We start from the raw sequence: 26184 nt of genomic DNA on the forward strand, positions 1-26184 counted from the left end.
TAGCTATTTTGAGATTAGTAATGTATTGCTGTTACTTATATTCACCCTACTGTGCATAGAACACTAGAGTTTATCTTTCCTATTAGTAACTTTGTACTGTTTTTTGTTTGTTTTGTTTTTAGTAACTTTGTACTGTTGATGAACTCCCCCCACCGTCTCCTGTTTTCCCATCACTGTGAAACACTATTCTTTCAACTGCTATAAAATCAATATTTTTAGATTGTACTTATGAGTGAGATTATGTGGTACTAGTCTTTCTGTGGTTGATTTGTTTTCCTTAACACAGTGTCCTCCAGGTTCATCTGTGTTTTCACAAATGACAGGATTTTATACTTTTGTGGCTAAATAGTACTCCACTATGTGTACATGTTGATCAAGATATATGGTGAATGTTTAAAATTTTTTAAATATTCCATTATAGTAAAAGGAATTAATTACATTAATTCCCCTCAAAATACTCCCCCTCACTTTCAACACACTTATTCCATCATCCTTGCCACTTTCTGAAGCAGTTCTGGAAGTCCTCTTGTGAGTGTCTTTAAAATACAGTGTGATGGGGCCAGGGATTTAGCTCACTGGTTTTGCTGCCTGCTGAGCAAGCACAAGGACCCGAGTTCGATCCACAGTACCAAAAAAAAAAAAAAAAAGAAAAGAGACAAAATACAGTGTGATCAAAAGTACAGTGAAGGCTGCTGCTGAGTGCCATTCAAAGAAAGGCTGGCTCATAAAAATATTATGGTGTGTCCTCATTCACCTTATTCACTGGATCTTGCACCACGGAATTTCTGGATCTCCTCCAAAGTTAAAATGACCATGAAAGGTATGTATATTAAATTGATTCAAGGTATCAGGATAGCCGTAGCGGCACAACTAAAAATACTCACAAAAGAGGACTTAAGAACAACTTCAGGAAGTGGCAAAAATGATGATGTGTGTTCAAAGCATGAGGAAATATTTTGAGGGGAGTTAAGGGCAACGTGTTGGGCTTGGGATTTAGCTCAGTGGTTCCGGCGCCTGCCTTGCAAGTGCAAGGTCCCAAGTTTGATCCCCGGTCGGTACCAAAAAAAAAAGGGCAATGTGTCTTTAATAAGTTTTTTAAATTTTAACCACTCACCATATTTTTCAATCATACTGCCTATGTACCTCATTTTCTTTACACATTTATCGCTTTTTGTTTGTTTGAGACAGAGTCTCCCTATGTATTAGATTGGCATTAAAATTGCTATGTAACCCTTGGCTGGCTTGAATTTAAGATCCTCCCGCTTTAGCTTCCCAAGTGCTAGGATTATAGGTGTGCACCACCACCTGGCTCCATTCATGTGTTGATGGGCATTTAGGTTTATCCCTTATCCTAGCTATTGTGAATAGTGCTGCAATAAACACGGTAGTCTAGATGTCTTTTTGACATGTTGATTTCATTTCTTTTGGGTATATACCGAGCAGTGGGATTGCTACATCATAAGGTCGTTCTTTTTTGGGGAAACCTCTATGCTATTTTTAAATTATTTTTTGTTTCTTGGTACTTGTTTGCAGTACGTAATGTTTACATTTCTTATAGGAAGTTGGCACATGTACATAACACATCTTCCTTTTTTCAGCCCCTTTTTCCTTCCCTCTCTCCATTTGTTGATCTTCCCATTTGAGAAAGATCTCTCTCTCTCTACCTCCTGCTATCTTTTATTTTGGTTTTTATATTTTGGGCTTCCCACATAAGAGAAACTTACGTGGTATTTAAGCTTATGCATCTTATTTATTTAACTTTAAATAATGGTCTCAAGGTGCATCCATTTTCATACAGAGGACTCAAGTTTATCTTTCTTTACTATTTTTCATAATGGTTGAGCTAATTTAATTCCCACTAATAGTGAGTAAGAGTTTCTTTTTCTCCTCATCCTTGCCAGCACTTGTTTATGCGTGGGGTTTTGGCTTTTGTTTGGGGGGGGGGTTGGTTGTTTTATTTTGTCTTTTGATAATAGCTATTCTCTGGGTAAGGTGATACTGTATCTCAGTGTGGTTTTGCTTTGCACTTCCTTAATGATTAGTGACATTGAGCCGTTTTTCATACATTTGTTGCCCATTTTTATGTCGTTTTTTGAGAAATGTCTGCTCAGATCTTCAGTCCAGTTTTAAATTAGGTTTTCTTACTTTTGAGTTGTTAACCTTCCTTATATATTCTGGATATCAACCCTTGTCAGATGCATGTTTACAAATATTTTCTCCCATTCTGTAGATTGTCTCTTTGCTCTGTTGATTTGTTTCCTTTGCTATATAGAAGCTTTTTAGTTTGATATAGTCCCATTTGTCAATTTTTGTTTTTCCTTATGTATTTAGGGTCACATCCAAAAATGTCATTGCCCAAGGCACTGTCCTTTAGTGTTTCCTTTGTGTTTTCTAGTAGTAGTTTCATAATTTCAGGTTTTACATCTAATCCATTCAGGTCTTTTTTGCATTACTGGTGATTGAACTCAGGGCATTCATAGTAAGCCACATTCCCAGCCCTTTTTATATATTGAGACAGGTCTTGCTCAGTTGATGAAGCTAGGCTCAAATTTGTGACCAGCTTGTCTCACCCTCCCAGACTACTGGGTTTTTAGGTTTCCAACACCATACCTGCTCCATTCAGATCTTTAATCCATTTTGAGTTGATATATTTAAACAGAGATAGGAGTTGTTGATGTCCCCCCAAAGCCTCATGCTTTTTTGAAGGTGGCAGAATCTACAGTGTGATTGATTGGTGGCAGGGCTAGGCTCGAGGGCACTAGGATTAAGGGTGTGAGTGCTACCTGCTTTGAGTAGTCTGAATAAAAGGGCACAAAGACAGGCTTTAAGGCCCTTGTTGCTTTTGCTTCTTTGTTCATGCCATGTTTCTCCTCTGAGATGCCTGTTTGCCATCCCTGCCTTGGAGCCAACTGATTATGGACTAAAACCTCTATGAACTGTAAGCCAGATAAACTTTTGCCCCTTTAACTTTGGGTGTCGGATGTTTTGTCTCAGCAATGAGAGAAAAGTAAGTAACATAGGAGTCTATTTTCATCCTTCATTCTTCACTCAGTTTTCCTAGTTTCATTTATTGACAAGATTGTCCTTTCCTCATTGTTCTTGGCTCCTTTGTCAGAAGTCACTTAGTTGTAAATTCATGAGTGTATTTCTGGCCTGTATTCTGTTATATTGGTCTACATGTTTGTTTGTTTTTTTAAAAATATATATATATATATATATATATATTGTTTTTGATTACTAAAGTATAATAGTAAATTGCCTCCAGCTTTGTTTTTTTGCCCAGGATTGCTTTGACTACTTGTGGTTCCTTGTGGTTCTGTACAAATTTTATGATTTTTTTTTTTTTTTACATTCTGGAAGAATGACATTAGTATTTTAATGGAGATTGTACTGAATCTATAGATTACTTTGGATGATACGTTTTCACAGTATTGATTCTATTTGTGAATATTGGATAGCTTTCCATTTATTTGTATCCTCTTCAGTTTCTTTCATCACTGCTTTGTAATCTTAATCATGCAGAACTTTGACTTCTTTGGTTAAATTTATTACTAAGATTTTTGTAGTTATGATAAATGGGATTGTTCTCTTTTTCAGATAACTGGCTATTAGCATATAGAAATGCTATTGACTCTTCCTTAAGCTTTATTGAATTTGCTATTTTCAACAATTTTTAGTGAAATTTTTAAGTTTTCTAATCATTAAGATCTGGTCATCTGCAAACAAGGACAGTTTGACTTCCTACTTTTTAATTTGGGGGTCCTTTCTTTTTTTTTGCCCAATTGCTCAATCTATGACTTCTAATACTGTGTTGAGTAAAAGTGGACATTCTTCTCTTGCTCAGATCTTAGAGGAAAAACTTTTTCATTTTCACCATTCAGCATGACACTAGCTCTGGGCTTATCATAGGTGGACTTTTTTATGTTCTATACCCGCTATAGTTTGGATCTTAAATGTTCTCCCAAATCCCATATATTGAAGGCTTGGTTCCCAGTCCAGCATTATTAGGATGTGGTAGAACTTTCAGAAGCTTGGGCCTAGTGGAAGGAGCTTATGACACTGGGGCATCCCCCTAAAGGAACTGTTGGCCCCTCATATTACATTCTGTTTGCTTCTTGACCACAATCAGGTAAGAAGCTTCCTCTGCTGTACACTCCTGCCATGATTTACTACCTTGGCACCAGCTCAAAAGCAATGGGACCAACTAACCATGAACTGAATCTTTTAAAATCATAAAACCAGTATAAACCTTTCCTCTTCTTAACTTGATTACCTTTTTTTTGGTGCCGGGGATCCAACTCAGGTCCTTGCCCTTGTGGGGCAGGCGGCAGAACCACTGAGCTAAATTCCTGGCCCCCTTAAGTTGATTACCTTAGGTAATTGTTATAGTAATGGAAAACTTAACAAAATACCTGAGTTGTTGGAGAGTTTTTACCATGAAGAGATGTTTATCAGATACATTTTCTGCGTCTACTGAAATGATCATGTGATTTTGGTGCTTTCTTCTGTTAATGTGATGTTTATTGATTTATTTCTGTAACCATCCTTTCATGCGAGGAATGAATCCTGCATCATCTCAGTGAATGATCATTTGATCATTGATTCTTGAGTTTGACCAAAACTGTTGAAATTTTCTATTGCATTTTTAAGTTCAGCTATTGTATACTTTGTGAGCATTTTATTTAGTTTTAAAAACTTGTTTCTATTTCTTTGTCAGACTTCTAATTTTGTTCATGTACTGTTTTCCAGACTTCATTTAACTTCTTATCTGTATTTACTATTGTTGTTTTCAGGTTTAATCTTATTCCACTTGAGCAGAGTCTGGAGGTGGTGTTTGTGGCTACTGGGCACACTACTTAAATTCCCAAGAGTGTTCTGCTAGCTTTTGGAATTTGTTGTGCAGATCTTCTCCCTCTTTGGTGGGGGGAGCCCTGGGTTACAGACTGATACTGAGATGGAAGGCTGCCTGGCTGGGGATTCAAGCCAAGAAGCAGTTCCAACCTATTCTGGAAGCAACAGTTCAGTTATTCCAGAAGTTTTGTTATTAACTAGTCAGGCACCACTGTTAGCAGTTAGGCTTAAAATGGGGTGTTTGCTTCTGTGGGCTCCACTTCCTTGCCTCCTTGCTTTGTTTCTATATATCTGGCCTTGAGTTACCTAGTTTGTTTAGTTTTTTCCTAGATTGCCAGTGAATTAAGAAACAAAGTGGATTTCCTGGAAAGCTCCTCAGAATGCTAGAGAAGCTGAGTGTTTGCTACCTCTGTTCTTTTTTTCCCCCTTGGGAAAACCATGGACCCTGAGGATTTTTCTCTGTGTCACTGTGTGTCACCTTTCGCTAGGGACAGTGTAGTCCAAGTAAGACTATTAACCTATCAATGAAGATCTTTATTCGTTCCCTTGGAACACATAATTGACTCCGTTTTATTCCCATGTTTTGTGAGTTTTACCAGCAGTACCTTTCTGTGGAAACTAGTGTTAAAACTAGTGAGGGGGAATGAAGTCCAAGATTTACTACTCAGCCACCTTAATGATGTCACTTTCTAATATTTTAGGGTTTTAAATTTTTTTGCATTTTTTGGTTTGGTTTTTTTTTTTTTTAAGACAGGATCTCGCTATGTGATTTAGGCTGGTCTTGAACTCAGTTTGTAGAAGTTTCATTCCATAATTGGCTGGCTCCATGGCTGGGTGGCTTGGCAAAGAAATAGTTCATGGTGGACAGATGGTAGCAAGAGCAACAAAGGACCTTAATAGCATCTTTCTGACTTCTACTTAGGACAGGTAGTGCTACTCTTAATCGTAGTTCCCTCGGGCCTTCCATTGCATGGGGAATCAGTCACAGACACTAAATTCCGTCACCTCTGGAAAAGCACCACCATATAAGGCTTTGGGGGAACATCTAAACACAAGTTATAACAACCATTGAGCATGGTGTTTACTATGGGTTTTTCATATATTATTTGAGGTAGTTTCCTTTTCAATTTTTGAGAATTTTTTAAACTGTGAAAGGTTATTGAATTATGTCAAGTCCTTTTCCTGCATTCACTGATACAACCTTGTAGGTTTTTTGATTCTTTGTTAATGTGGTATGTTATGTCAATTGAAGTTTGTACACTAAACCATCCTTGCATCACAAGAGTAAATCCACTTGGCCATGATATATAGTCCTTATAATATGCTACTGAATTTGGTTCACTAGTATTTTCTGAGGATTTTGTATTGATACCTGTAAGAGATAATAGATTATGGTTTTCTTATAGTGTTTTGCTTTTGCACTGTTGGGGACTGAACCCAGGACCTCACACGTGCTAGATCTGTATTCTACCACGGAGCTATGTCCTCAATATTATTTTTTAATACTGGGGATTAAACCTAGGGTCTCTGCACTGGGTTAAATCCCCAGTACCTTTTTAATTTTGAGACAGGGTCTCGCTAAGTTGCTAAATTGCCCAGGTGGGGCTTGAACTTGCAGTCCTCCTACCTCAGTCTCTGAGTGCTGGGGTTATAGGCATACACCACTGTACCAAGATACTCCCAATCTTGTGGTGTCTTTGTGGTTTTGATTCTGATGAATGCGCTAGGAAGACTTGTAGAATGAGTTAGGGAGTGTTCCCACCTGTTGAGTATTTTGGAAGTCTGGAGAAAAGTGGTGTTAATTTATCGTTAAATGTTCGGCATACTTTCCCAGGTACTGTGGTTGGGATCAGTGTACCCCAGAGGCCCATGGAGAAAGGCTCGCTTCCCGGGATGGCCTTATAAAGGCCCTTGCATCATTGGAGGCATTCCCTCAGAGAGACTGTGGAGCCTTACCATTCTCCCTTTCTCTCTGCTTCCTGATTCAAGATGTAACCACTTGCTTCCAGTGTGATGTGCTGTCCTCACCAGAGCCCAAACCACGGAGCCTCTCAATCCTGAATTTAAACCACCCGAGTTGTGAGCCAAAATAAGCCGTCTTTACTTCATTAGTAGCTCATATCAGGTATTTCATTACAGTAACATGAAACTAATATACCAGTGATGTCATTTGGCTCAGGATTTTCTTTGTTGAGAAGCGTTTGATTATATCTTCTTACTAGTTATAAGTCCATTCAGATACTCTAATTCTTGGTGAGTCAGTCTTGTCACATTGTGTGTTTCTAGGAATTTGTCAATTTCATCTGAATTATCCAATTTGCATATAGGTTGTTGATAATAGTTTCTTATAATCCATTTTATTTCTGTAAAATTGATAGTAATCTACACACATTGTGATTTTTAATTCTTTATTTCTTCAATGTAGCTAAAATTTGTCAATTTTAATCTCTTTGAAGAACCACCTTTTTAGTTTGTTTATTGTTCATTGTTCTCTCTGGGTTTATTCTTTTTCTAGTTCCTTGTAAAAGTAGGTTGATATGAAAGTTCCTTTTTAAAATGTGTTTTTATCTACAAATGTCTCTCTGACCAATGTCTTCTTTTCTTGTGTTTTTGTTTCATTTGTCTCAAGATAGTTTCCTAATTTCCTTTGTGATTCCTCCTTTGGCCTATAGAGTTTAAAAAAAATATATATATATGTGTGTGTGTGTGTGTGTGTGTGTGTGTGTGTATAATTTAAATATGTATATATAATTTAAATATATAGTTTAAATATATATATAATTTTTACATATTCATGAGTAGTTTTTCTTCTCTAAATTATTTCTAGTTTTACTCTATTGTGATCAGAAAAGAACTTCTGTATGATTTTAATCTTTAAGTATATTAAGACTTGTATCGTGACCTAACATATGGTCTGTCCTAGAAAATGTCACATGAAACTCAAGGAACCCATGTATTTTTCTGTAGCTGGATATAAAATAAATAAATAAATAAATAAATATCTCCAATTGATCTATATCATTGCCACATATATATATATTTATTTACTGGGTAGAAATATATATATATATATATGTATCTCCAATTGATCTATACCATTGCCAAAGTAATCTATTGAATCTATTCTGTTCATTATCAAAGGTGGATATTGAAGTCCTCAATTATTGTAGACTTGTCCATAGGTCCTTCAATTTAAAAAATTTTAATAATGGGCTGGGGATTTAGCTCAGTGATTCCACCCCTCACAAGCACAAGGTCCTGAGTTCGATCCCTGGTACCAAAAAAAAAAATTTTAATAAAAACATAATTTATCAAATTTTGTTTCTTGTATTTTGAGATTCTGATGTTTGCCAAATTTATGCTTATAATATTAAGGTGTATGATGTGTGATATTAGTATAGGGACCCTAACTCTTTTGGTTATTTGCATCAAACACCTTTTTCCTTCTTTTCACTTTCAACAGTGTATTTCCATGGATCTAAAATGAGTTCCTTGTAACATATAGTTGGGTCATGATTATGAATGTGATCCACTTACATTTAAAGTAGTTACTGCTAAGGACAGATTTTTGCCTTTTTGGTTTCTGTATGTTTTATAGATTTTTTATTGTTCTTCCTTGTTTCTTCTATTACTGCTTTCCTTAATGTTTACTTCATTTTTTTTGTAGTGACACATTTTAATTCCTTTGTCATTTCTTTTTGTGCATATCCTATAGGTAGTTTCTTTGTGATTATTCATGAAAAAACATACAACATCCTAAAGTCATAAGACTTAACAATTTTTTTGAGTTAACAGCTTAACTTCAGTTGCATAGAAAAATTCTTCTACTTTACATATACACCCCTCTTCCTTCTTCGCATGAAGTACTTGGGTTGGAAAACAGGGCCTTCATAGTGAGCTATATTCACAGCCCCCCCACCCTGTTTTGAGACAGTTTCACCACGTCACTAAGTACTAAGTTGCCTAGGGTGGCCTCAAACTTGCAGTCCTCCTACCTCAGCCTCCCAGAGTGCTAGGATTATAAGCATGCATCACTGTGCCAAGCTACCTATCCTTTCCTCCTTAAATGAGGGCTTCCTACTATACCATTTTGCTGACATCATAATAAGGTCCTTCCACGTACAGGAGTTTTTAGGAATATTCTGTAATTTATCAGAATGACCATTTTTCATTTCTAGGTATTGAATATACAGTTACCAAAAGGATTTTGGAATGTTTTTTCACCTTGAAGGCCTGTATCCATTCTCTTCAGTTTTGGTGTACTTTATTTTCTAGGGGCCAGATTTGATTTTAGGAAAATAATGAGAAGTCATTTTGTTTGATGACTGAAATGATTGAATAAATTAAGAATTATACTTTTAATTGCCATAATGTAAGTCCACTATCATGTATATAAAAAGTTTTGAGTAATGAGCTAGAAGTAATGAAGAAATAACTATATAACCCTTCCTAAATTGTTATTTGGGATATTATGGTCAATTGCTATCCAAATTCTGGTTTGGTGATCTCTGTTTTAAAATCTCATATTTGTATAATATATATCTGTTGAGAGACATTTTTAAATGTGCAGGTAAATTCTTGTAACAAGTGAATACAGTGATGTCTTTGTATAGGCACAAGAATCTACAGGATAGATACAGCCAGGATTTCTCTTAGTATTGGGTAGAATGAGCTAGGTCTATAGTCTCACCTCTAATTCTGTGATAGCTGTATTTATACATGATAACTATCTCCTTTTACAAAATTTTCTTTCTCTCTAATCATGTGTATATGGCCTTCAACTATAATACGTTTCAGTTCAATTGAATTTCTCATTTAACAGTGTTATATACTATGTTTATCAACTAGTAAAATTGTCCTTTCAGAAGCTATTCAGTTGCTGTATGTCTCATTTAACTATGTTATTTAAATTGATCACCTAGTGAAATTACTTTCATATACTGTTTAGTCATTGTAAATTCACTTTTATAAGCAAGAAATAGTGACATATGCCTGTAATCCTAGCACCCCAGGAGGCTGAGGCAGAAATACTGTGAGTAACTTAGTAAGACCTTGTCTCAAATATTTTTTTTTAAAAAGGTGTTGCAGGGTACCTTGGTATGAAGGCCCTAGGTTCAACCCTCAGCACCACTGCCCCCCAAAATTCACCTTTACATAAAAGTTCATGAAATACTATGAAATAACTTTGGTGTCTTAAATGAAGGAAAACGAAGTTATGTGAAGAACTTGTAAGAAATATGGATGATTATTTATCACATTTAAAAATGGCCAAAAGCTACATTGAAGGGAAAAAAAATCATTTGGATGCAGCTATGAAGATAGCAAAAGAATTAAAATCAGCACCTTCTCTGAGGACATTTTATGACCTTAACCAGGTAATTTTAATTGTTTGCAATGTGAATTGGTTTTGTGGTAGTTTATTTTACATGTTTTCCAATATGGGGTTTCAGATTATCTTAACCTATACAGATGCTTATTAATTTACAATGAGGTTACATCCCAGTAAAGCATTGTAAGTTGAAAATGCATTTATACAATTAACCCTATTGAATATCATAACTTAAGGAACACTTGTAGAGTAGCAATTGTTTACTTTTTTGATGTGTTACAGTATTTATTATTGTGATCACAAGGTTTTCTGCCACTTGTCCAGCATTGTGAGAGGATCAGACTATATATCACTATCCCAAGAAAAAGATCTAAATTCCAATTTATAGTATCATTTCCCCTAAATGCATATTGCTTTCACATTATTGTAAAGTCAAAATGTCGTAAATTGAACCACTATAAGTCAAGGATCATATGTATTGGTATCAGTTTAGGATTCTTAGGACAAAGAATATTCAGTTTCTTTAGTATTTTATTATTTTGTTACCACTTAGGAAAATACAGTAGTCTTTATAACACATTGTCTGAGAGCAAGTAAGATGACATGGAAGTGAAAGTTGAGTTTTGCATTTCTTAGTTTTTCATCACTGCTATAAATACCTGAGATGATCAACTTATAATTAGAAAAGGGTTTTTTTGCTCACAATTTTGAAACTATTAGCATATGATTGTTTGGCTCCATTGCTGTGGGGCTGTGGGGACGCATCATGTGGGAGCACATGGTAGAGCAAAACCACTTGCCTTATTGCCAGCAAACGAGAGAGAGAAGAGACTGAAGCCTCACTGTCCCCTTTGAGGACATGGCCTGCCCTTCCCACTAGGCCCTGCCTCCCAGTACTGCCATGATGGAGGCCAAATCTTTATCACACAGACCTTTGGGGGAATACATGGATTCAGACTACAGCAAGATTTCTAGGACATCTGAATAAAAAATGAGGACACATAAAGAGTAGTAAACTAGATATGGATGAAGTCTTAACTTAAAAATCTAATTCAAGATCTCATTCATGTTTTTCTCTCCTTAGCCCTTCCAGAATGTACAAGTCAACAGAAAAATTGCCTCAGTGATCTTCTGTCTAATCTCGTGCCTACAGTATAGAATTGGGCAAAAATAGAGTCCCTTGGGGTCTTACCATAGATAATCCAGTATTTGGGCTGAACCAAGGTGTGGAACAAAAGCCAATGGTTGATCTGCTTCCACAATCTCTAACTTTTAAATGAAAGCCAAAGAGTTTGCCACCCTCTTACTTGGACTGGCTGTCCTTGAGCCCTAATTCTAAAAACAATGATCATTTCCTGTGTATTACGTGTGAGATACTAGGCAATGAAAAAAATTACAAAATTTGGTCTTCCCCCAGTTTAATTAGGAAGCTGAAGCAAAAAAAAGAGAAATCATTTGAAGATAGCAACCCAGCTTCAAAATGAGTCTGATCAGAATTTTCTCTGATCCTGTAGCTAGATCCCATTTATTAGCTGGTATGTATTCTTAATCTGTTAGTGTATTTCTTCAGAAAAATTTAAACTCCTTTAGGGTTAATAAAGTTATAAACTTCTTTGTATCCATTTTTTCAAGTGCCCAAAATTGAGCCTTTGAAAACATTAAATACCTGAAAATAATTTTCTTTCTAAAATCTTACCCTTTCCACAATATTTATGACGAAAGAAAATTAACACATGAATAACACTTTTCTTTTTATTCTAGATTATCCGGGCTTTGAAGTTAACATTTGAGAGTGAATTATCACAAGTTAGTTTTCTAAAACCGAGGAACCCTCCCAGGTGAGCTAAGTCATGGTTCAGAAGACCATAACAAGTATAAAAAAGTATTGGGGGGGCTGGGGATTTAGCTCAGTGGCATCACACCTACCTCACAAGTGCAAGGTCCTGAGTTCAATCCCCAATACCAAAAAAAATGTATTGGACCCTAAATTTAGTAACTGAGCAAGCAGTTATGATTTGAAACTTTGGGCCAAAAATGTTTTCCAGCTAAGCAGCCGACTTAAAATAATTGTGATTTATGATACATTTGAAAGTTTATTTAAATGTTTTCTTTTAAGTTAGTTATTTTAGGGCCAGGTATTTAGCTCAGTGGTTCCGCTGCCTACCTTGCAAGCTCAAGGTCCCGCGTTCAATCCCTGGTACCAAAAAAAAAAAAAAAATAGTTATTTTAATGTCAGCAACTAATTTTTGTTTAGAGAAGGTAGTAATAAACTTAAAATATTTTATATGCTGATGTTTTATTTTAGGTTGAATATAAATTGCAATGAGATTATCTGTATGTTAAGCAGTATGGGAAAGATTGAATTTGAAGATTCAACAAAGTAAGTCTAATAATAGCAACGTGCCATTATTATCTGACAGCACCTGTTACCTAAGGGAAAAACTGATGTTTAGAATAATATGATTCAAAAGCTGAAAAGTAAGCATGACGTGGTGGTGCAGGCCTGTAGCCCCAGCGGTCCTTGAGACTCCAAGGCAGGGTGGCTTGGCAGAGGGACTTCATAAAGGAAAACCGGTTCATGGCAAGCAGAAGACAGCAAAAGCAAGCAAGCAAGGGTCTTAGCATGTTTTCACTACAAGTTCTGTCAGACATGTAGGCACTGGAAAATAGAAAACCTCTAAAAGGTTTTAAGCATTAAAGTAAAAGTAATTAGATTACATTTTGAAAGCTGGTGGCCATTTAAAGAATTATTTGGAGTATTGTGACAGTGGATTAGGCATTTACATCAGTAGACTCAGCAAATGATGACAGTCCGCATTTGGTCATAGCACAGGATTGAGATTAAGAATAGATGTAATAAATGCTAAGTAAAATTAATAAACTTACTAATGCTTGAGAAATGAGGGACAAGGGAAGCATCCTCAGTGGTTTATGGGTCTGGTCTTGGTGACTAAATTGATGGATTATGGTTCTGTTCATCAAGAATACAAGAAGAAAAGTAAATTGAAGCCAGGGACAGTGGTGCACACCTGTAATCCTGGCAGGCTGAGCTGGGGGAGCGCTACAAGTTCAAAGCTAGCCTCCACTCCATAGTGAGTTCAAGGCTAGCTTGAAATACATAGTGAGACCCTGTCTTCAAAGAAACAGAAAAGTTGAGAGGGTGAATAGAGTGACTGTGTTGAGGTCTTGTGATTTACTGGCCGTCTGAGGAGAAAGATCTAGCAGGAACTTGGGTATTTGTGCCAGAATCTAAGAGATCTTGAACTTGATCTGAGTTTAGAAGTGGCCAGAATACAGGTGCTACAGAAACTCCCCAAAAGAAAATAAAACAAGTTCACTCACTTGTAGGTGTGATTTGTCTCCAGGGAAATAATCCCCTAAAATCTATCACATTCATTAGCTTAGGAACAGTCAATCTAGCACATAGTTCTGGAGGCTGAAGATAAGAGCATATCCACTCCAAACCTGATAAAATCGTATAGGCCAGTTTCACAAAACTAATAATAGTCAAAATGTCGGTCTATAACTTAGTGGACAAATATAATTGCTAACAGGGACTAGAATATTTATATTAGCATTTTTTTTCTAACACCTAGACAAAAGTGAGAAGCCAGATTATGAGAAGTTGCATTTTTTGCAATCTTATTTGGAATAAAGGGAATAAGATTAATCATAGCTTAACAGCATCAGGCTGAGACTAGCCTACTACTGTATATTCCCCTGCACCAGAGAGAACACCTTACCAGAGGAACTGGAACACCAGTCCTTCAGCCCAAGTCATTTTCCCCCAGACAGTGCTTGGGTGAACCCTGCCCCACGTTTGCCTTTGCAGTTGGAATTTTGTGTTCTCTTTGATAATCAGCAACTTTTACAGTCAATATGTTATTTTAGATATTTCATAACTTGAATATGGTTACTGTTAAATTAGTTTAGGACTAAAAAGCTATTCTGAGAGTCTTTGTTGATCTTCTATTCACTTTAACTCTGACAGACTGGCTTAAATTTTTTTTCCTATTTTCAAGTAGTAAGCCGTGGGTTTTTTTAGTAAGAGCAAATGTTGAAATAGGTCAAGGACAGTACCGTGGAAAAATACTGACATTTAAAGAAGTAAAAAGAATAACCCCTGCAAAAAACAAAACTGAGATGGAACAGGCAGAGATTGAAGGAGAATGAAAGAAAGTGGTATTCTACAAGTCAAAAGTTCCCAAGACTGGAGTTGGTTAACAGTATTAAAAATCTCAATAAGATCTGAAAAGTGTTCAGAGTGCAGAGTTATTTATATGTGTTTGTGTCTCTCAAAAGGTGTGTATGTCCTTATGCAAAATATATTAATTTTGTTAAATGCATGCCCTGAGTTGGAAAAGACATTAATGTGTCACTGCTAAATTCAGGTGGCATTGTAATTCCTTATTTCTAAAATGCTTTAAGCAGTATTCTTTGAAGAAGCTAGATTACCTGGATTAAATGAAATACAAGCTTTATCAGTCTGAACTCATGTTTGTAAAATTATAGATTAGATAGCATAAAACTGGATATGTGAAGATGTAAAAATAGAGTGGATGAGTAGCTGTGGGTTAGTAGCTGTTTAGTAACCATACCCATTGGATGCAGATTAATATCAATTTTGACTTCATACCTACAGTACATTGCCTAGGAATAGAGTACAGCACTTGGTAGTTGACTTACTGTAATAAATTCAATAGCAGCAATAAAAAATTAAAAATACTTCTGGGTCACCTAGATAGCTTTTACCTTTTGTATGTGTCACAATACCAGCTGTTACGTGGAGAGGAAATGACTTGAAGGTGAATACCAAAATAGCCGTACTTTGTATTTTTAAACAGATGTTATTCCCAAGAAAATGAAGCTGGACATAATGTTCAAAAGAAGTATAATAGTAAAAAAGAACTTTCTTATGATACATACTCATCACTGGAAAAGAAACAGGTTGACTTGTCTTTCCCGAGCAGTGAAGCACTAGCATCTCCTTTGCAACCAGAGAATGGTGACATACAACCTGAATGGAAAAACAACCAGCCACAGAAAGAAGTGGTGGCAGTGACATCCCCTAAAACCATTGCTGTGCTACCTCAGACTAGCTTGAGCCCTGATGTGATAATTGAAGAAATTATTGAAGAAAACCTGGAATGTGAGTGATAATATAAAATCTATATTCTATAATTAGAAACAATTGGTATTTTTAATCTATAGTTAGAAAAAATTGTTTAATATACTTAACAGAAATGTATTGCTGTTATAATCTTTCATGCTCATTATGAGTTGGAATCTATTGGTTCTATGCTTCTACTTTCAGATTTTCCAAAGTTAAGATAATTTTAATTTTTGATGAAATAATATAGCCAACCTCAGGGGTGCAAACTTAATATTTGATTTAATTAGGGTATTTGATTTTTTTTTCAATGTTCCTAACTTCTTGTAAATACTATAAATATAAATGAGAGAGATGCGACTTATGGGAGCATTTTTATTACTTTGTCCATCAATTAAGAACAATTTCTCTTATATCTTTGTCTTTTTAAATTTAATCTGTTTTAAAATAAACTACTATGAATGTCATGTCATCTATTTCATTACATTTAAATTTACCACAGTTGTTGATTAGTTTCCAGTGTTGGTATTCTGCCAATAACGTGGGAGTGAAACAATACTCTTAAGTAATTCTATGCAAACAGTCTTCTCTATGACCATTTTTTTCCAGCATTGTTTTATTGATTGACTCTCCAGAATGACATTTTGAATACAAAAAAAGGATACACTCTTCTTTCCACTGTATTAATATCATTGATATTTCAGTGACTTACTTGTTATGACTTTACTTACTGATACAAAGGTTTTGCCATTCCGGTATTTTTTGCCAATTCAAGTACAGGTTTTAAACACTGGAATGCCACCGTTAACATTAATAAAATTAATACAACTGTCTTTATTTCTTACTTTGATGAAGCATGCTTCACAGATGATCTTGTGGAGACTCCTAGCCATTGTAAAAAACCTCTTCAGAAAGAGTCAGCTCTTCCTTTTGGATCAGAAGCAGGTACTGTAACAACTGTATGAGCTTGAGGGAGTGAACTTTGTTGTATGTATAGTAACTTATCTGTGTGAGGCAGTAAGCAAAATGGATCTTACTAAAACTTCTTCCCTTTCAGTGGAAGCGTTCCCTGCCGTACCTCATATTGAGGATTGAACCTAGGGCCTACACAGTGAGCTACATCCCTAGCCTTTTTTTTATTTTTACTTTGAGAACAGGATCTTACTAAGTTATCAAAGGTGGGCTTGAACCTGTGATCCACCTGCCTTCATCCCCCAGAATGCTGAGATTATAGGACTCAGCACCACGCCCAGTTTAGTGGCAAAAAATTTAACTCTTGTTGGCAAAATTATTTCTGAAACTTACACTTCTTACAGCTATCACTCCAGTTACACAGTTTTTTACCTTATCTTCAATATGAGTATTACTCTTTGTGGTATATATTATATAGATAAAATTGTCCATTTTTTCAGTTTCTATCTTGTTTCTATACTTGGCTGTACTCAATTCCATGCCATCCCAGTCTTTGTTCAAGAATTAGATATAAATGTGTTCGAAAAATTAATTAAAATACTCTGTGCCACTTCACCCTACACTATTCCCATTGTCTTCAGCCCTTTCTTTCCTTATAGTTTTTTTATGCCTACACAAATAAATACACATAAGTTATTTTTCTACCCTAGTTTTCTTTTTTTCTTTTCTTTTTCAGTACCGGAAATCAAACTCAGGACCTTGCACTTGCCAGACAGGCACGGTACTGCTGAGTACCTTAGTTTTCTTTTCTTCCTTTTTCTCTTTTTTTAAACACAAAGCACAGCGTACTATATGTCACCAGGCTGGGTCTGAGGGTCTCAGAGGCTGAAATAAGGAATTTAACCCACCCTTTTAAAATAGGTTTGTAAGTTTGCTGACTCTCATCCCAGAAAAAGAATTATAGGGTATGTCAATAAAAGAAGCATGAAAAGGATTTATTAGAGGTAGATATAGGATGCACTCAAGTGCAGTGTGTGGGTACTCAAAAGAAATGAGGCACGTTATAAGCCAGAGTAGGTCACCTTTAAAGACTACCTTCAAGATGAGTGATCCTGGATGTGTATTCTCACTGTATGCCAGGTTACAGTGCAAGCTATCTATATAGGTTTAAAGTTAAGACGTATCTCCAATGCAGCTGCTTTTTGGGCTAGAAAAAAAGGACACTTTACAGGTAAAAAGGGTTTAGTATCCAGAAATTTACAGGTTATTGTAAAGGAATTTAACACTTTTTTATAAAGATGGCGAGAGGTCACATACTAAAGGTGGCTTCTGAAGGAAAGAAAAATTTGTCTTAAAGCTATAATTTTTTTAAGTACAATTTTAAAATCTTGATTTTCTAGTCTTTTTTAACCTAGTGTCATTTTTTTTTACAATATACATTTTTTTTGACATTCCTTCCTAAACATTATACTTTGGAAATCTTTTGTGTCAGTAGACATACTTGATTTAATTACTCCTATATGTAGAAAAATTTCGTACTGTCATTACCTCTTTCTAATCCACCTCTCCCGGACCAGTATATTGACTTTGCGCAGCTACTCTTGCACACCTCTCTAACCGGATTTATGAGCCTTGGGATTTAGGGTAGTTATAAGCTGTCTTGGTTCTGCAAGTATAGTATAGATTGGACTGGCTTTTGTGGCCTGTCTTAGAAACCTAATCATTATCAGTAGGGTTCTTCTTACCAGCTGCTCAGGTCCGTACTGCTCCATTGCTCCCGAGAAATATGGGGGGCGATTTTGATGAAAGAAAAAAGCTAACTTCAAATGCAACAAAAAGCCCTTTGTCTCAAGTCTTTGCTTCACCTTGTTCAGATGAACAAGGGTTTTTATTAAGAGAAAGAGACAATGAACAAGAAAATCTTAATGCTATTTCGTACCCCAGCCATTCTTGGTCCCCTCCTTTGCTTCGTGCAAAGAAAACCAGACCTTGACACCTCAGGCCCAGAATCTGCATGTTCCTCTCAGACCGATAGTTTTCTGACAGAGGCACTAGATCCTCTGCTCATTGATCTGAGCTCAGGAGAGGAAGGCATGGCAGTTTTTGCTCTCAGCATGAGTAAATTGAGAAGTTGCTTATATGTAAAAGAAAAAAAAATCATAATTTTTAACCACTTATCAGTCTAATGATTGAAATACAAGATGACCAAAAATTGTATTTTTTATTATTTTTATAAAATAATATAACAGGGAATATAAAAATGACAATTTTATCAAATTTATTCAATACAAGAAACAACTAGTTGAAATGACACCTGCCTGAGCAGTGCTCAGGATAATCAGTACATCAACGTGCTGCCCAAGTGACACTTGTGGTAAACTGTTAAGTGGTTAAAGATCTCTTTTAGCCTTTTAGTTACATTCTGCGTTCTAAACATGTTCATAAATACATTCTGAAGTTTTCTGTATTATGACTTTAGAACCTATATACCACATGAACTGTAATTTTGTCTAGCTTGCAAGGCATATTCTATAAAGTATTTGCAGTTCAGGTTGCTAAAGAATATTGAAAGTGGTCCACTTGTTTTGTCAGATATTTTGGGTTGGGACTCTTTCATGAAGCCTAAATATTCTGTAGTTTCAATGTTACACTTGTTATTTTAGAGGATATTATAATTGATTACCTTTTATGAATTCTTTCCTAGCTCCTATTTTATTAATGGTGTGTTAATATTGATTCTTATCCAGGTTCTCCAGAGCTGGTTTTTGTGAGCCATGTAATACATCCTTGCCACTTCTACATTCAGAAGTATTCACAGGTGAAAGATATAACAGTATTGGAGAAGGTGAATCAAATTTGCAACAAGAGTTTACATCTTGATCCTTCAGATGTTTTGGAACTAGGTAATAAAATACTCAATTTAAAATATCAAGTTTATTTAAATATTGTTATACTTGGTCAACCCACATGGACTTGTGTAATTTAGATTTTTGCTTTAAATAAGCATAAAATTTTGGAATCATATAACATAAATTATTTAGCTAAGGACTAAAATTGAATGTTGCCACATTTTTAGAGTGAGCTATACACAAAAACTAACAGGTCATGTCATTTGCCCTCTTACCTCTAAAGTGATTGTGTGTGACTCTTGGCCCTTGCTTTCTGTGTTATGTTTTAGGTCTAATGTTGAACATTTCAGTGAGATTCAGGAGACCTGTGGCATGCATTCCTAGGGCTTCTTGGAGGAGGGTATTTAGTTAATAGATACAGTCTGTTTTAACCCTAAAAGTATGTGAATTTGCCATGCCTTATACTTCTGTTAAGTGTTTTCCTAATAACACAGCCAAATTTATTACACTCTGTCATGGTCCTGAGCTGTGCTTTCTTTTATTTATTAAAGGAGTGTTTTCCTCAATGCATAGATATAACTGATACCAAAACAGTATTACTTGTGTAGCCATATGATAGTTCTTTAAAAGAGTGATTAACTTTAGCTTTTTATGTAGGTTTTCAGAATATCAGAACACAAAGATCATCATGTACTTCTTACAAAAATAATTTTTAAACTTAAGAAATAACCTTTCAATTGTTAGTATCTAAGAGGAAGGAAATATAGTATTAAACTTAACTTTTATGGTTGTGTCACCAAACAGCATCTGAGAAGGTTCCCAAAGTAGAGATAAAGGATCTAAACCTACTCTACCTGTAGAATAAGTTGCAGGTTCCCTGACTCCTATTGCAGGAAAAAAAAAGTGTCAGAACGAGTCAGTAAGCAGCATAAAGGAATTATTAGAATCTGACATTGTATTAATTTGTGAATGTAGGTTTGGTAATGCAGTAAAGTTGTCAGGAATGTATATACAATATTGTTTTAATAATAACACAGATGAACATGAGCTTGACTATAAAATGGAGAAGTTGGAAAGATACAAATGTTATAACCATGTTACAAAAGGTTATAACCATGTTAAGTGGCAAAATAATTAAAAATAGAATGATGAGTTGTCTTTAATGTTAACCTCTACGTCTTGAGATGTTTGCCTAAGAACAAGAGGGGGAGTGTAAGAGCATATAGATTTCTCTATTAGTAGAAAATTTTTAATTATAATAATTGCCAAAAATATATTAAATAAAGATACCTATGTTTTTATGTAACCATTGGGCCACTAAAATTTTTATTATAGGGCTCAGAACCTATTATTTAGACCTGATGATCTTTCGTAGTGACTGACTCCAGATAATACAAACATAAAGTCCAAAGTAGATAACAGAAAATTAGTTTATACCACAAAGATTAGAAACTAGAATATTTATATTGCCATTTTTAATTATTGGCACACCTCTAAAGAAGCTAAATCTTTAATAGGTACTTTTCTGAAAGTACATTAAAATAATGACGATATACTAAGACAGGCTAAAAGACATATTTTTGGAAGAGCTAGTGAGACTGGGAATCATGACCTCTTATGGCTATAAGTTAAGATGTTATAAGTATAGCTGGAGATTGCCAGTAGGGGGCTGGTGAAATGTTTGGAGCAGCTTTTTATGTCTAGTTTTTTGTTTAATGTTGCTATTACTCTAATTGGGATTTTGTTAAACTTTCCTATTTGGTATTTAAGACCAAGTCAAAGTAAGACCCATGTCAGTAAAAATTTGTCTGTCTGTCTGTCAAGGTCAGTTAAGGTCAGCTAAGGCTCCTCAAGGACTACATTTGAGACCTTATAGGGAATCTCTTTGCTCCTGTAGTTTTTACTCCACTGGTTGTGTCATCTGCCAGTATGGGTCACAGTCTTGCTTGACCATATGGCTTTTTTGAAAGCACAGGAATATTCCCTCTTCAGTTACCCTCAGCAGTAGAGTACTGTACATGCAAAAAGACTGATTGTCAGATTGGCTGGAGGTAGATTTTTGAGTATAACCTGAATGGGCTTTTTTTGAGGGACAGTGTTAAAAATGTTACTGGATGCATTTGTTTTTATTTTTTTCCACCATTTTTTGTAGAGTGCATAAGGGTTTGGAGTCCTCAGGAACTAACTCTCATATTTAAGGTCTCGTGAGTGATGGACTGGTTTGACTGTTACCCAAGGCGGGGCTGTGACCATCTAGGGGTCTGCAAAACAGCCCAGCAGTTAGGATACCCTGAGGTCAGAGCCCTTGGACATCTGGACGAATGAATTGTTATGCCACCCTGTTGGTCTTAGTGGGTGTCTCTGTCCCATTGAAAATGGACAAAGGATGGACCCAACTAGGGCAAGTGTGAGCATAATAAATGATCTCCTCCCAGAGGCAAAAAAGCAGCTGAATTGGAGGCACAACAGAATTATATGTAAAATCTACAGTAAACACACAATTGAAGCAGAGGATGTTTAAGACACCCTTTATCAATCATAGATTTCTTTCTCTAGTAGAAGACACAAGATGAGAGTGCAGAGGCAAAAACAAAAAAAATTTGTGTTAGAGTGAAGTCAGAAAAAGAGCCCTGAAACCAGAGATCATATATGACCTGTTAATGAGGTCCTATTTGGTGGCTATAGAATAAAATTGAACCTCTTGAGACAAGACATACAGGAAATCTTGAAACTGGGGTAAGAAAATGGATGTTACCTATATCCCCAGTAAACAGATTTTAGCATCACTTATCTTTGTTTTGTTTTTTGAACAGAAGCTTAAGGTCTTCCTCAGGTTGACGGGTGTAGGTTGCTTTGGATGTGGCCTTGAAGTGAGATGTGCTGTCGCAGCTTTTGAAGGCAGTCAGCAGCTTTATTTTGGAATGATGAATCCAGGAGTCGTGTCCTGTCACCTTAACTGTGGTGGAGGTGGAAAGGATCACCATGTAGGGATTGTTTCACTGGGGTTTGTTTAGGTCTTACATGTCTAGATCCTTGACCAGTCCTAGGGTCTCAGGGCAGAAGAGAGGCTCACTAGATGGAGTAGGCCTGGGGTCTATTTCGAGGCTGAGAGGATTTGCTGGAACTGGACTTAAGGTCCTCACTTATCTTAAGGCTCCCTCAGTTTCCTCAATTAGGATGTCATTTGTGAGGAAGGGTCTCCCATATAGAAATTTAAAGGGAGACAGCCCCTGAAGCCTGGGTACATTTCTGGCCCATGTAAGAGCCACAAGCAAGAGCTGTTTCCAAGGGGCCTTATACTCGTGCCAGCTTGAGCAAGTGTCTCTTGAGTATTTCATTAGCATGTTTTATGTCTTGACAATTGGGGCTGCCACATACAGTGAAGCTGATACCCAATGTTCAAAGCTTTTGAGACCCTGGGTAATATTTGAGTGGAAGGTGAGCCACAGTCACTTTGGGGAGTCTAAGGCACCCCAAACCTTGAAATAATCTATGGACCAAGGACCTTGACTACTCTTCAGACCTTTTCATTTTGGGTAGGAAAGGCTCCTATCCAATGCATGTGAGTGTTAACCAGAACTAATAAGAACTAGCTGTGTTGGCCTCTTGGCATTTTGGTAAAATCAGTCTGCAAGACTTTCCCTGGATAACTGCCTCAATTACTGTACTCTTGGCAGTTTTAATCAGGCATTTTGAGGATTGATCCTCAGGTGCACTTTACATTTTTTAAACACCTCTTGTGTCATTAATCTTTGCCCCAGAAAGGACTTGGTAACTAAAAGGTGTTTTTGTTTTTGTTTTTGTCCTAAATGGTGAGTATTATGTATATCCTTAAATATTTCCGGTTTTCCCCATATTTTCTTTCTTCCAAGCCTCTTGGTAGAAAGAGGCAACCTTTGGGGTGGGCCCACCATCCTTTAGAATTCAGGGCCCATCTCTGTTTCTTTACCTGTGGAATTTTCTTGTCAGAATAGACAGGTGGGCTAGTAGGCAGTAGACTATAGAGGACTATGAGAGGGGCCACTCTAAGCTTGTCAAGAAGCAGTTGCCTTTGCCTGTTTCATTGCCCACAACAGTAGAGGCTGTTCTTCCCTGATGGGCTGGGCAGTAAATAACTGCCACTTCTTGAGGCAGGTGAACAGCCTCAATGAGTTGTAGAGTCTCTGGGGCATGTTTGATGGAAGATCTGTTACAAGTTAACAGGCCGCATTTCCTCCTGATTGCAGCATGTGCATGGACCGCATGAAATGCATAGAGTCAGTATAAATATTTCTTCTCTTATCTCTTGTCAAAGTCAGCACTCAGCTGAGGACCATCAGCTCTGCCTCATATTTTGAGGTAACAGGCCTGACTCTTATTATCACTCCTGCATGACCAGTCACTGCATAACCTGCCTTTTGGAGTCCATCCTGCACAAAGGAACTACCATCAGTGAACAGCTCATCTTCTGGGTCACTGAGATGCTGATTAGTTAACCCTTCCCTTAACTGTTGTTGGCTATGGATTAGAACCTTTGTATAATTGTGTTTATTTTCTCTCAACTCTCGGGGATCAGGCAGGAAGGTAGCAGGGTTAAGGCTTTGACAGGCTATAATATTTACACCTGGTCCTTTTAATAAGAGAACCTGATATTTTAAAATCTGTGCTTCGGAGACCCAGGAGTGTAATGAGGCATTCAGTAGTCTCTCAATATCATGAGAGGACTTGATTATAAGGGTCCTCCCCTGTGTAAGTCTATGAGCCTCAGAAACAAATATGCCTGCTATTGCTAAAGCCTGAAAACAGCCTGGCCATCCTCTGGTGACAGTGTCTAGTTCCTTGCTTAAATAGACTGTTGGATGGTGGCTAGACCCCAGGGACTGGGTAAGAACTCTTGAAGAATAAAGAATGAAGTACAGGGCCGAGGATTTAGCTCAGTGGCACTGCCCCTGCTTGCAAGCCCAAGATCCTGAGTTCGATCCCCGGTACCACAAAAGAAAAAAAAAGTACATTTGTCTTGAGTCAGGAGTCCCAATGCCAGGGCTTTTCACAGGGTCCCCTTGAGGACCGGGAAAGCCTTTTGGGTCTCTGAGAGGAGGCAGATTTGATGATCAATTTGTCCTTGAGAAAGACTTTACCATCCACACTATCAGGATTTATTAGGATATGTTTGTTCATAGCATCCCTGAGTCTTTTAAAAAATATTGGTGAGGTTTCCTTTTCCTCTTGATAAATTTGTCCCAGTTTAGCATAATTTATTGGTTTGACCCTTGCTGCCCTTAGCCCTTTCTTTTTTTTTTTTTTTTTTTTTTTGGTACCAGGGATCAAATTTGGGTCCTTGCACATGTGCAGCAGGCGGCGAAACCACTGAGCTAAATCCCTGGCTGGCCCTTTCTTAATATAATAGAGAAAATGAGAATGGGCCTTTTCTCCAGGGGATGTTTGATAATTCCAACAAGGCCTGGAAAAGAGACAGGCCTCTTGTCCTATAGGGACACATGGTGGGGAAGGTCTTTATCATCTATTTCATTTATTGTATTTTTGTGGCACTCATAATAGAAATTTTCTACTTTTACTGTATCTTTCGTGACTTTTTCTCTCTCGAGCTTAGTCCCACGAAAGAGGAACATTATGTCTTCCCAGTTGAGTTTGAAAAGAGAAGTGATTCTGTTGAAAGTTTATACATTTCCATCAGGATCATTCATGTAACTCCTCAGATCTTGCCTAATCTTTCTTAGCTCTGTATAGGTGAATGGAACCTGTTCGTGTTGCCCTCTGAAATTGGGAGGGAGAGGCAGCAGGTTAGTTGCTGGGGCAGGGGGCTTGTCTTTAGAATGGGGTGGGGTTGCAGTCCCTATTCTAGGAAGCTTTCTAGGTTGTGTTTTTTTCCTCTATTGGAGTCCCAAAGTCTGATCTTTTTCCACTGGGACAAGGAAAGGTGATTGGTCCCAAAGCAGTTATTGAGAAGAATCAGTGAAACATTGAGACATCCATTTGGGGTAATTTTTAAGAAAAAACAACAATTGGACATAAACCACTTCACTACATTTTCCTTTTTTTTTTTTTTTTTCAAAATAGGTCTAATTGCCAGATGGTATTGTAATTTATACTCCTTTCATTTGGCCACCTTTCTTGGTTCCCCCAAGGGTATCCTGGCCAAGCCCTGGTACAGTAAAAGATAAGGGCTTTCTTTCTCAAGCTTTGGAATCTAACTCTCTCCATTGCTTAAAAAGACATTCTATGGTAGGATGGCCATGGCCTGGTGCCCGTCTAAAGGAAGAGAAAGACTGAATGTGACTGTCCTCTGCATTTTTGGCATCCCCTAGTGTAAAGTCTCTGTTTCAAGGCTAAGGTGGGGAAGAAAGCCTGCCTAGGCATCCTTCTTCTGCCTTGTAAAGCAGAAATACGACATCTCCCATCTCACCAGGAAGTCTGAATGTGGCCTCTACCTTCCTCCCTGGCACCCTACCACCCTCAGGATTCCTCCATACTATACCTGTGCATGGACTTGAGACCTGCTCTCTCCATTTGTCTTTTTCTCTCCCCTGGGAATTGGTTCAGGACCTTGGTGGCCCTCTCTGTGGCCCTAGTAATGATGTTTGCTCTATGTCTCAAATGCAGAGAGATTCCCAGAAGGACCCCTCTTTAAAAAAGGGTTGGGCTGTGAAAGCCAGATTTTAATAGTGAGACTATAAGGTTTTTTTATGAGGGCCAGGGGGTGAGTTGAGTGGGCTCTGAAGTGCTGCAACCCGGGCAGCATTGGGTAGGGTGGGGTGAGCACATTGCCGCATTGGGGGGGCAGGGTGAGTTGGCACCAGCTGGCCTGGGGTCCTGGAGGCGGGTCGCCTTGGCAGAGTTCCTGGGAGACCAGGGCAAGTGGGTGACACCATGGCCAAATTTTCTGTATAGATTTAAAAATTTTTGAGACCATAAACCAAATTTTCAGGGATAGTGTGTTGGTGACAGAACAGTGGAACTTGAGAAGGAGGAGATAGGGATCTACCCAGGGGCTCATTTTAATGACCCACTTATCCCTGAGCCAGCGGTGGCAAAAGGGACAAGCTGCACTGGGAAACCCTAGCCTCCAGGGATAGACAGAAGCAGAAGAAATCCCACCCATGGGTCCTAGGGCAAAGAGATCTCTGAGACATTTT

The 26184-nt window shown here is 37.2% G+C and overlaps 1 protein-coding gene across 3 annotated transcripts in view; it reads left to right on the top strand.

Moving 5' to 3' along the window:
* The window catches only part of Rnf17 (ring finger protein 17), a 160038-nt gene that overhangs the window by 15984 nt on the left and 117870 nt on the right, over positions 1–26184 (top strand). For all 3 annotated transcript variants that reach the window (XM_021236394.2, XM_021236396.2, XM_087199443.1), the window contains exons 7-12: positions 10055–10226; positions 11942–12018; positions 12486–12560; positions 15025–15329; positions 16146–16235; positions 18950–19105. In XM_021236394.2, the coding sequence (XP_021092053.2) occupies positions 10055–10226; positions 11942–12018; positions 12486–12560; positions 15025–15329; positions 16146–16235; positions 18950–19105 (875 nt within the window). The remainder of the gene's footprint in view (positions 1–10054; positions 10227–11941; positions 12019–12485; positions 12561–15024; positions 15330–16145; positions 16236–18949; positions 19106–26184) is intronic.

The sequence above is a fragment of the Heterocephalus glaber genome, unplaced genomic scaffold (assembly GCF_053883595.1).
Source record: "Heterocephalus glaber isolate CG9 unplaced genomic scaffold, H.glaber_assembly_v1.0 deba00001719, whole genome shotgun sequence".
Classification (NCBI taxonomy): domain Eukaryota; kingdom Metazoa; phylum Chordata; class Mammalia; order Rodentia; family Bathyergidae; genus Heterocephalus; species Heterocephalus glaber.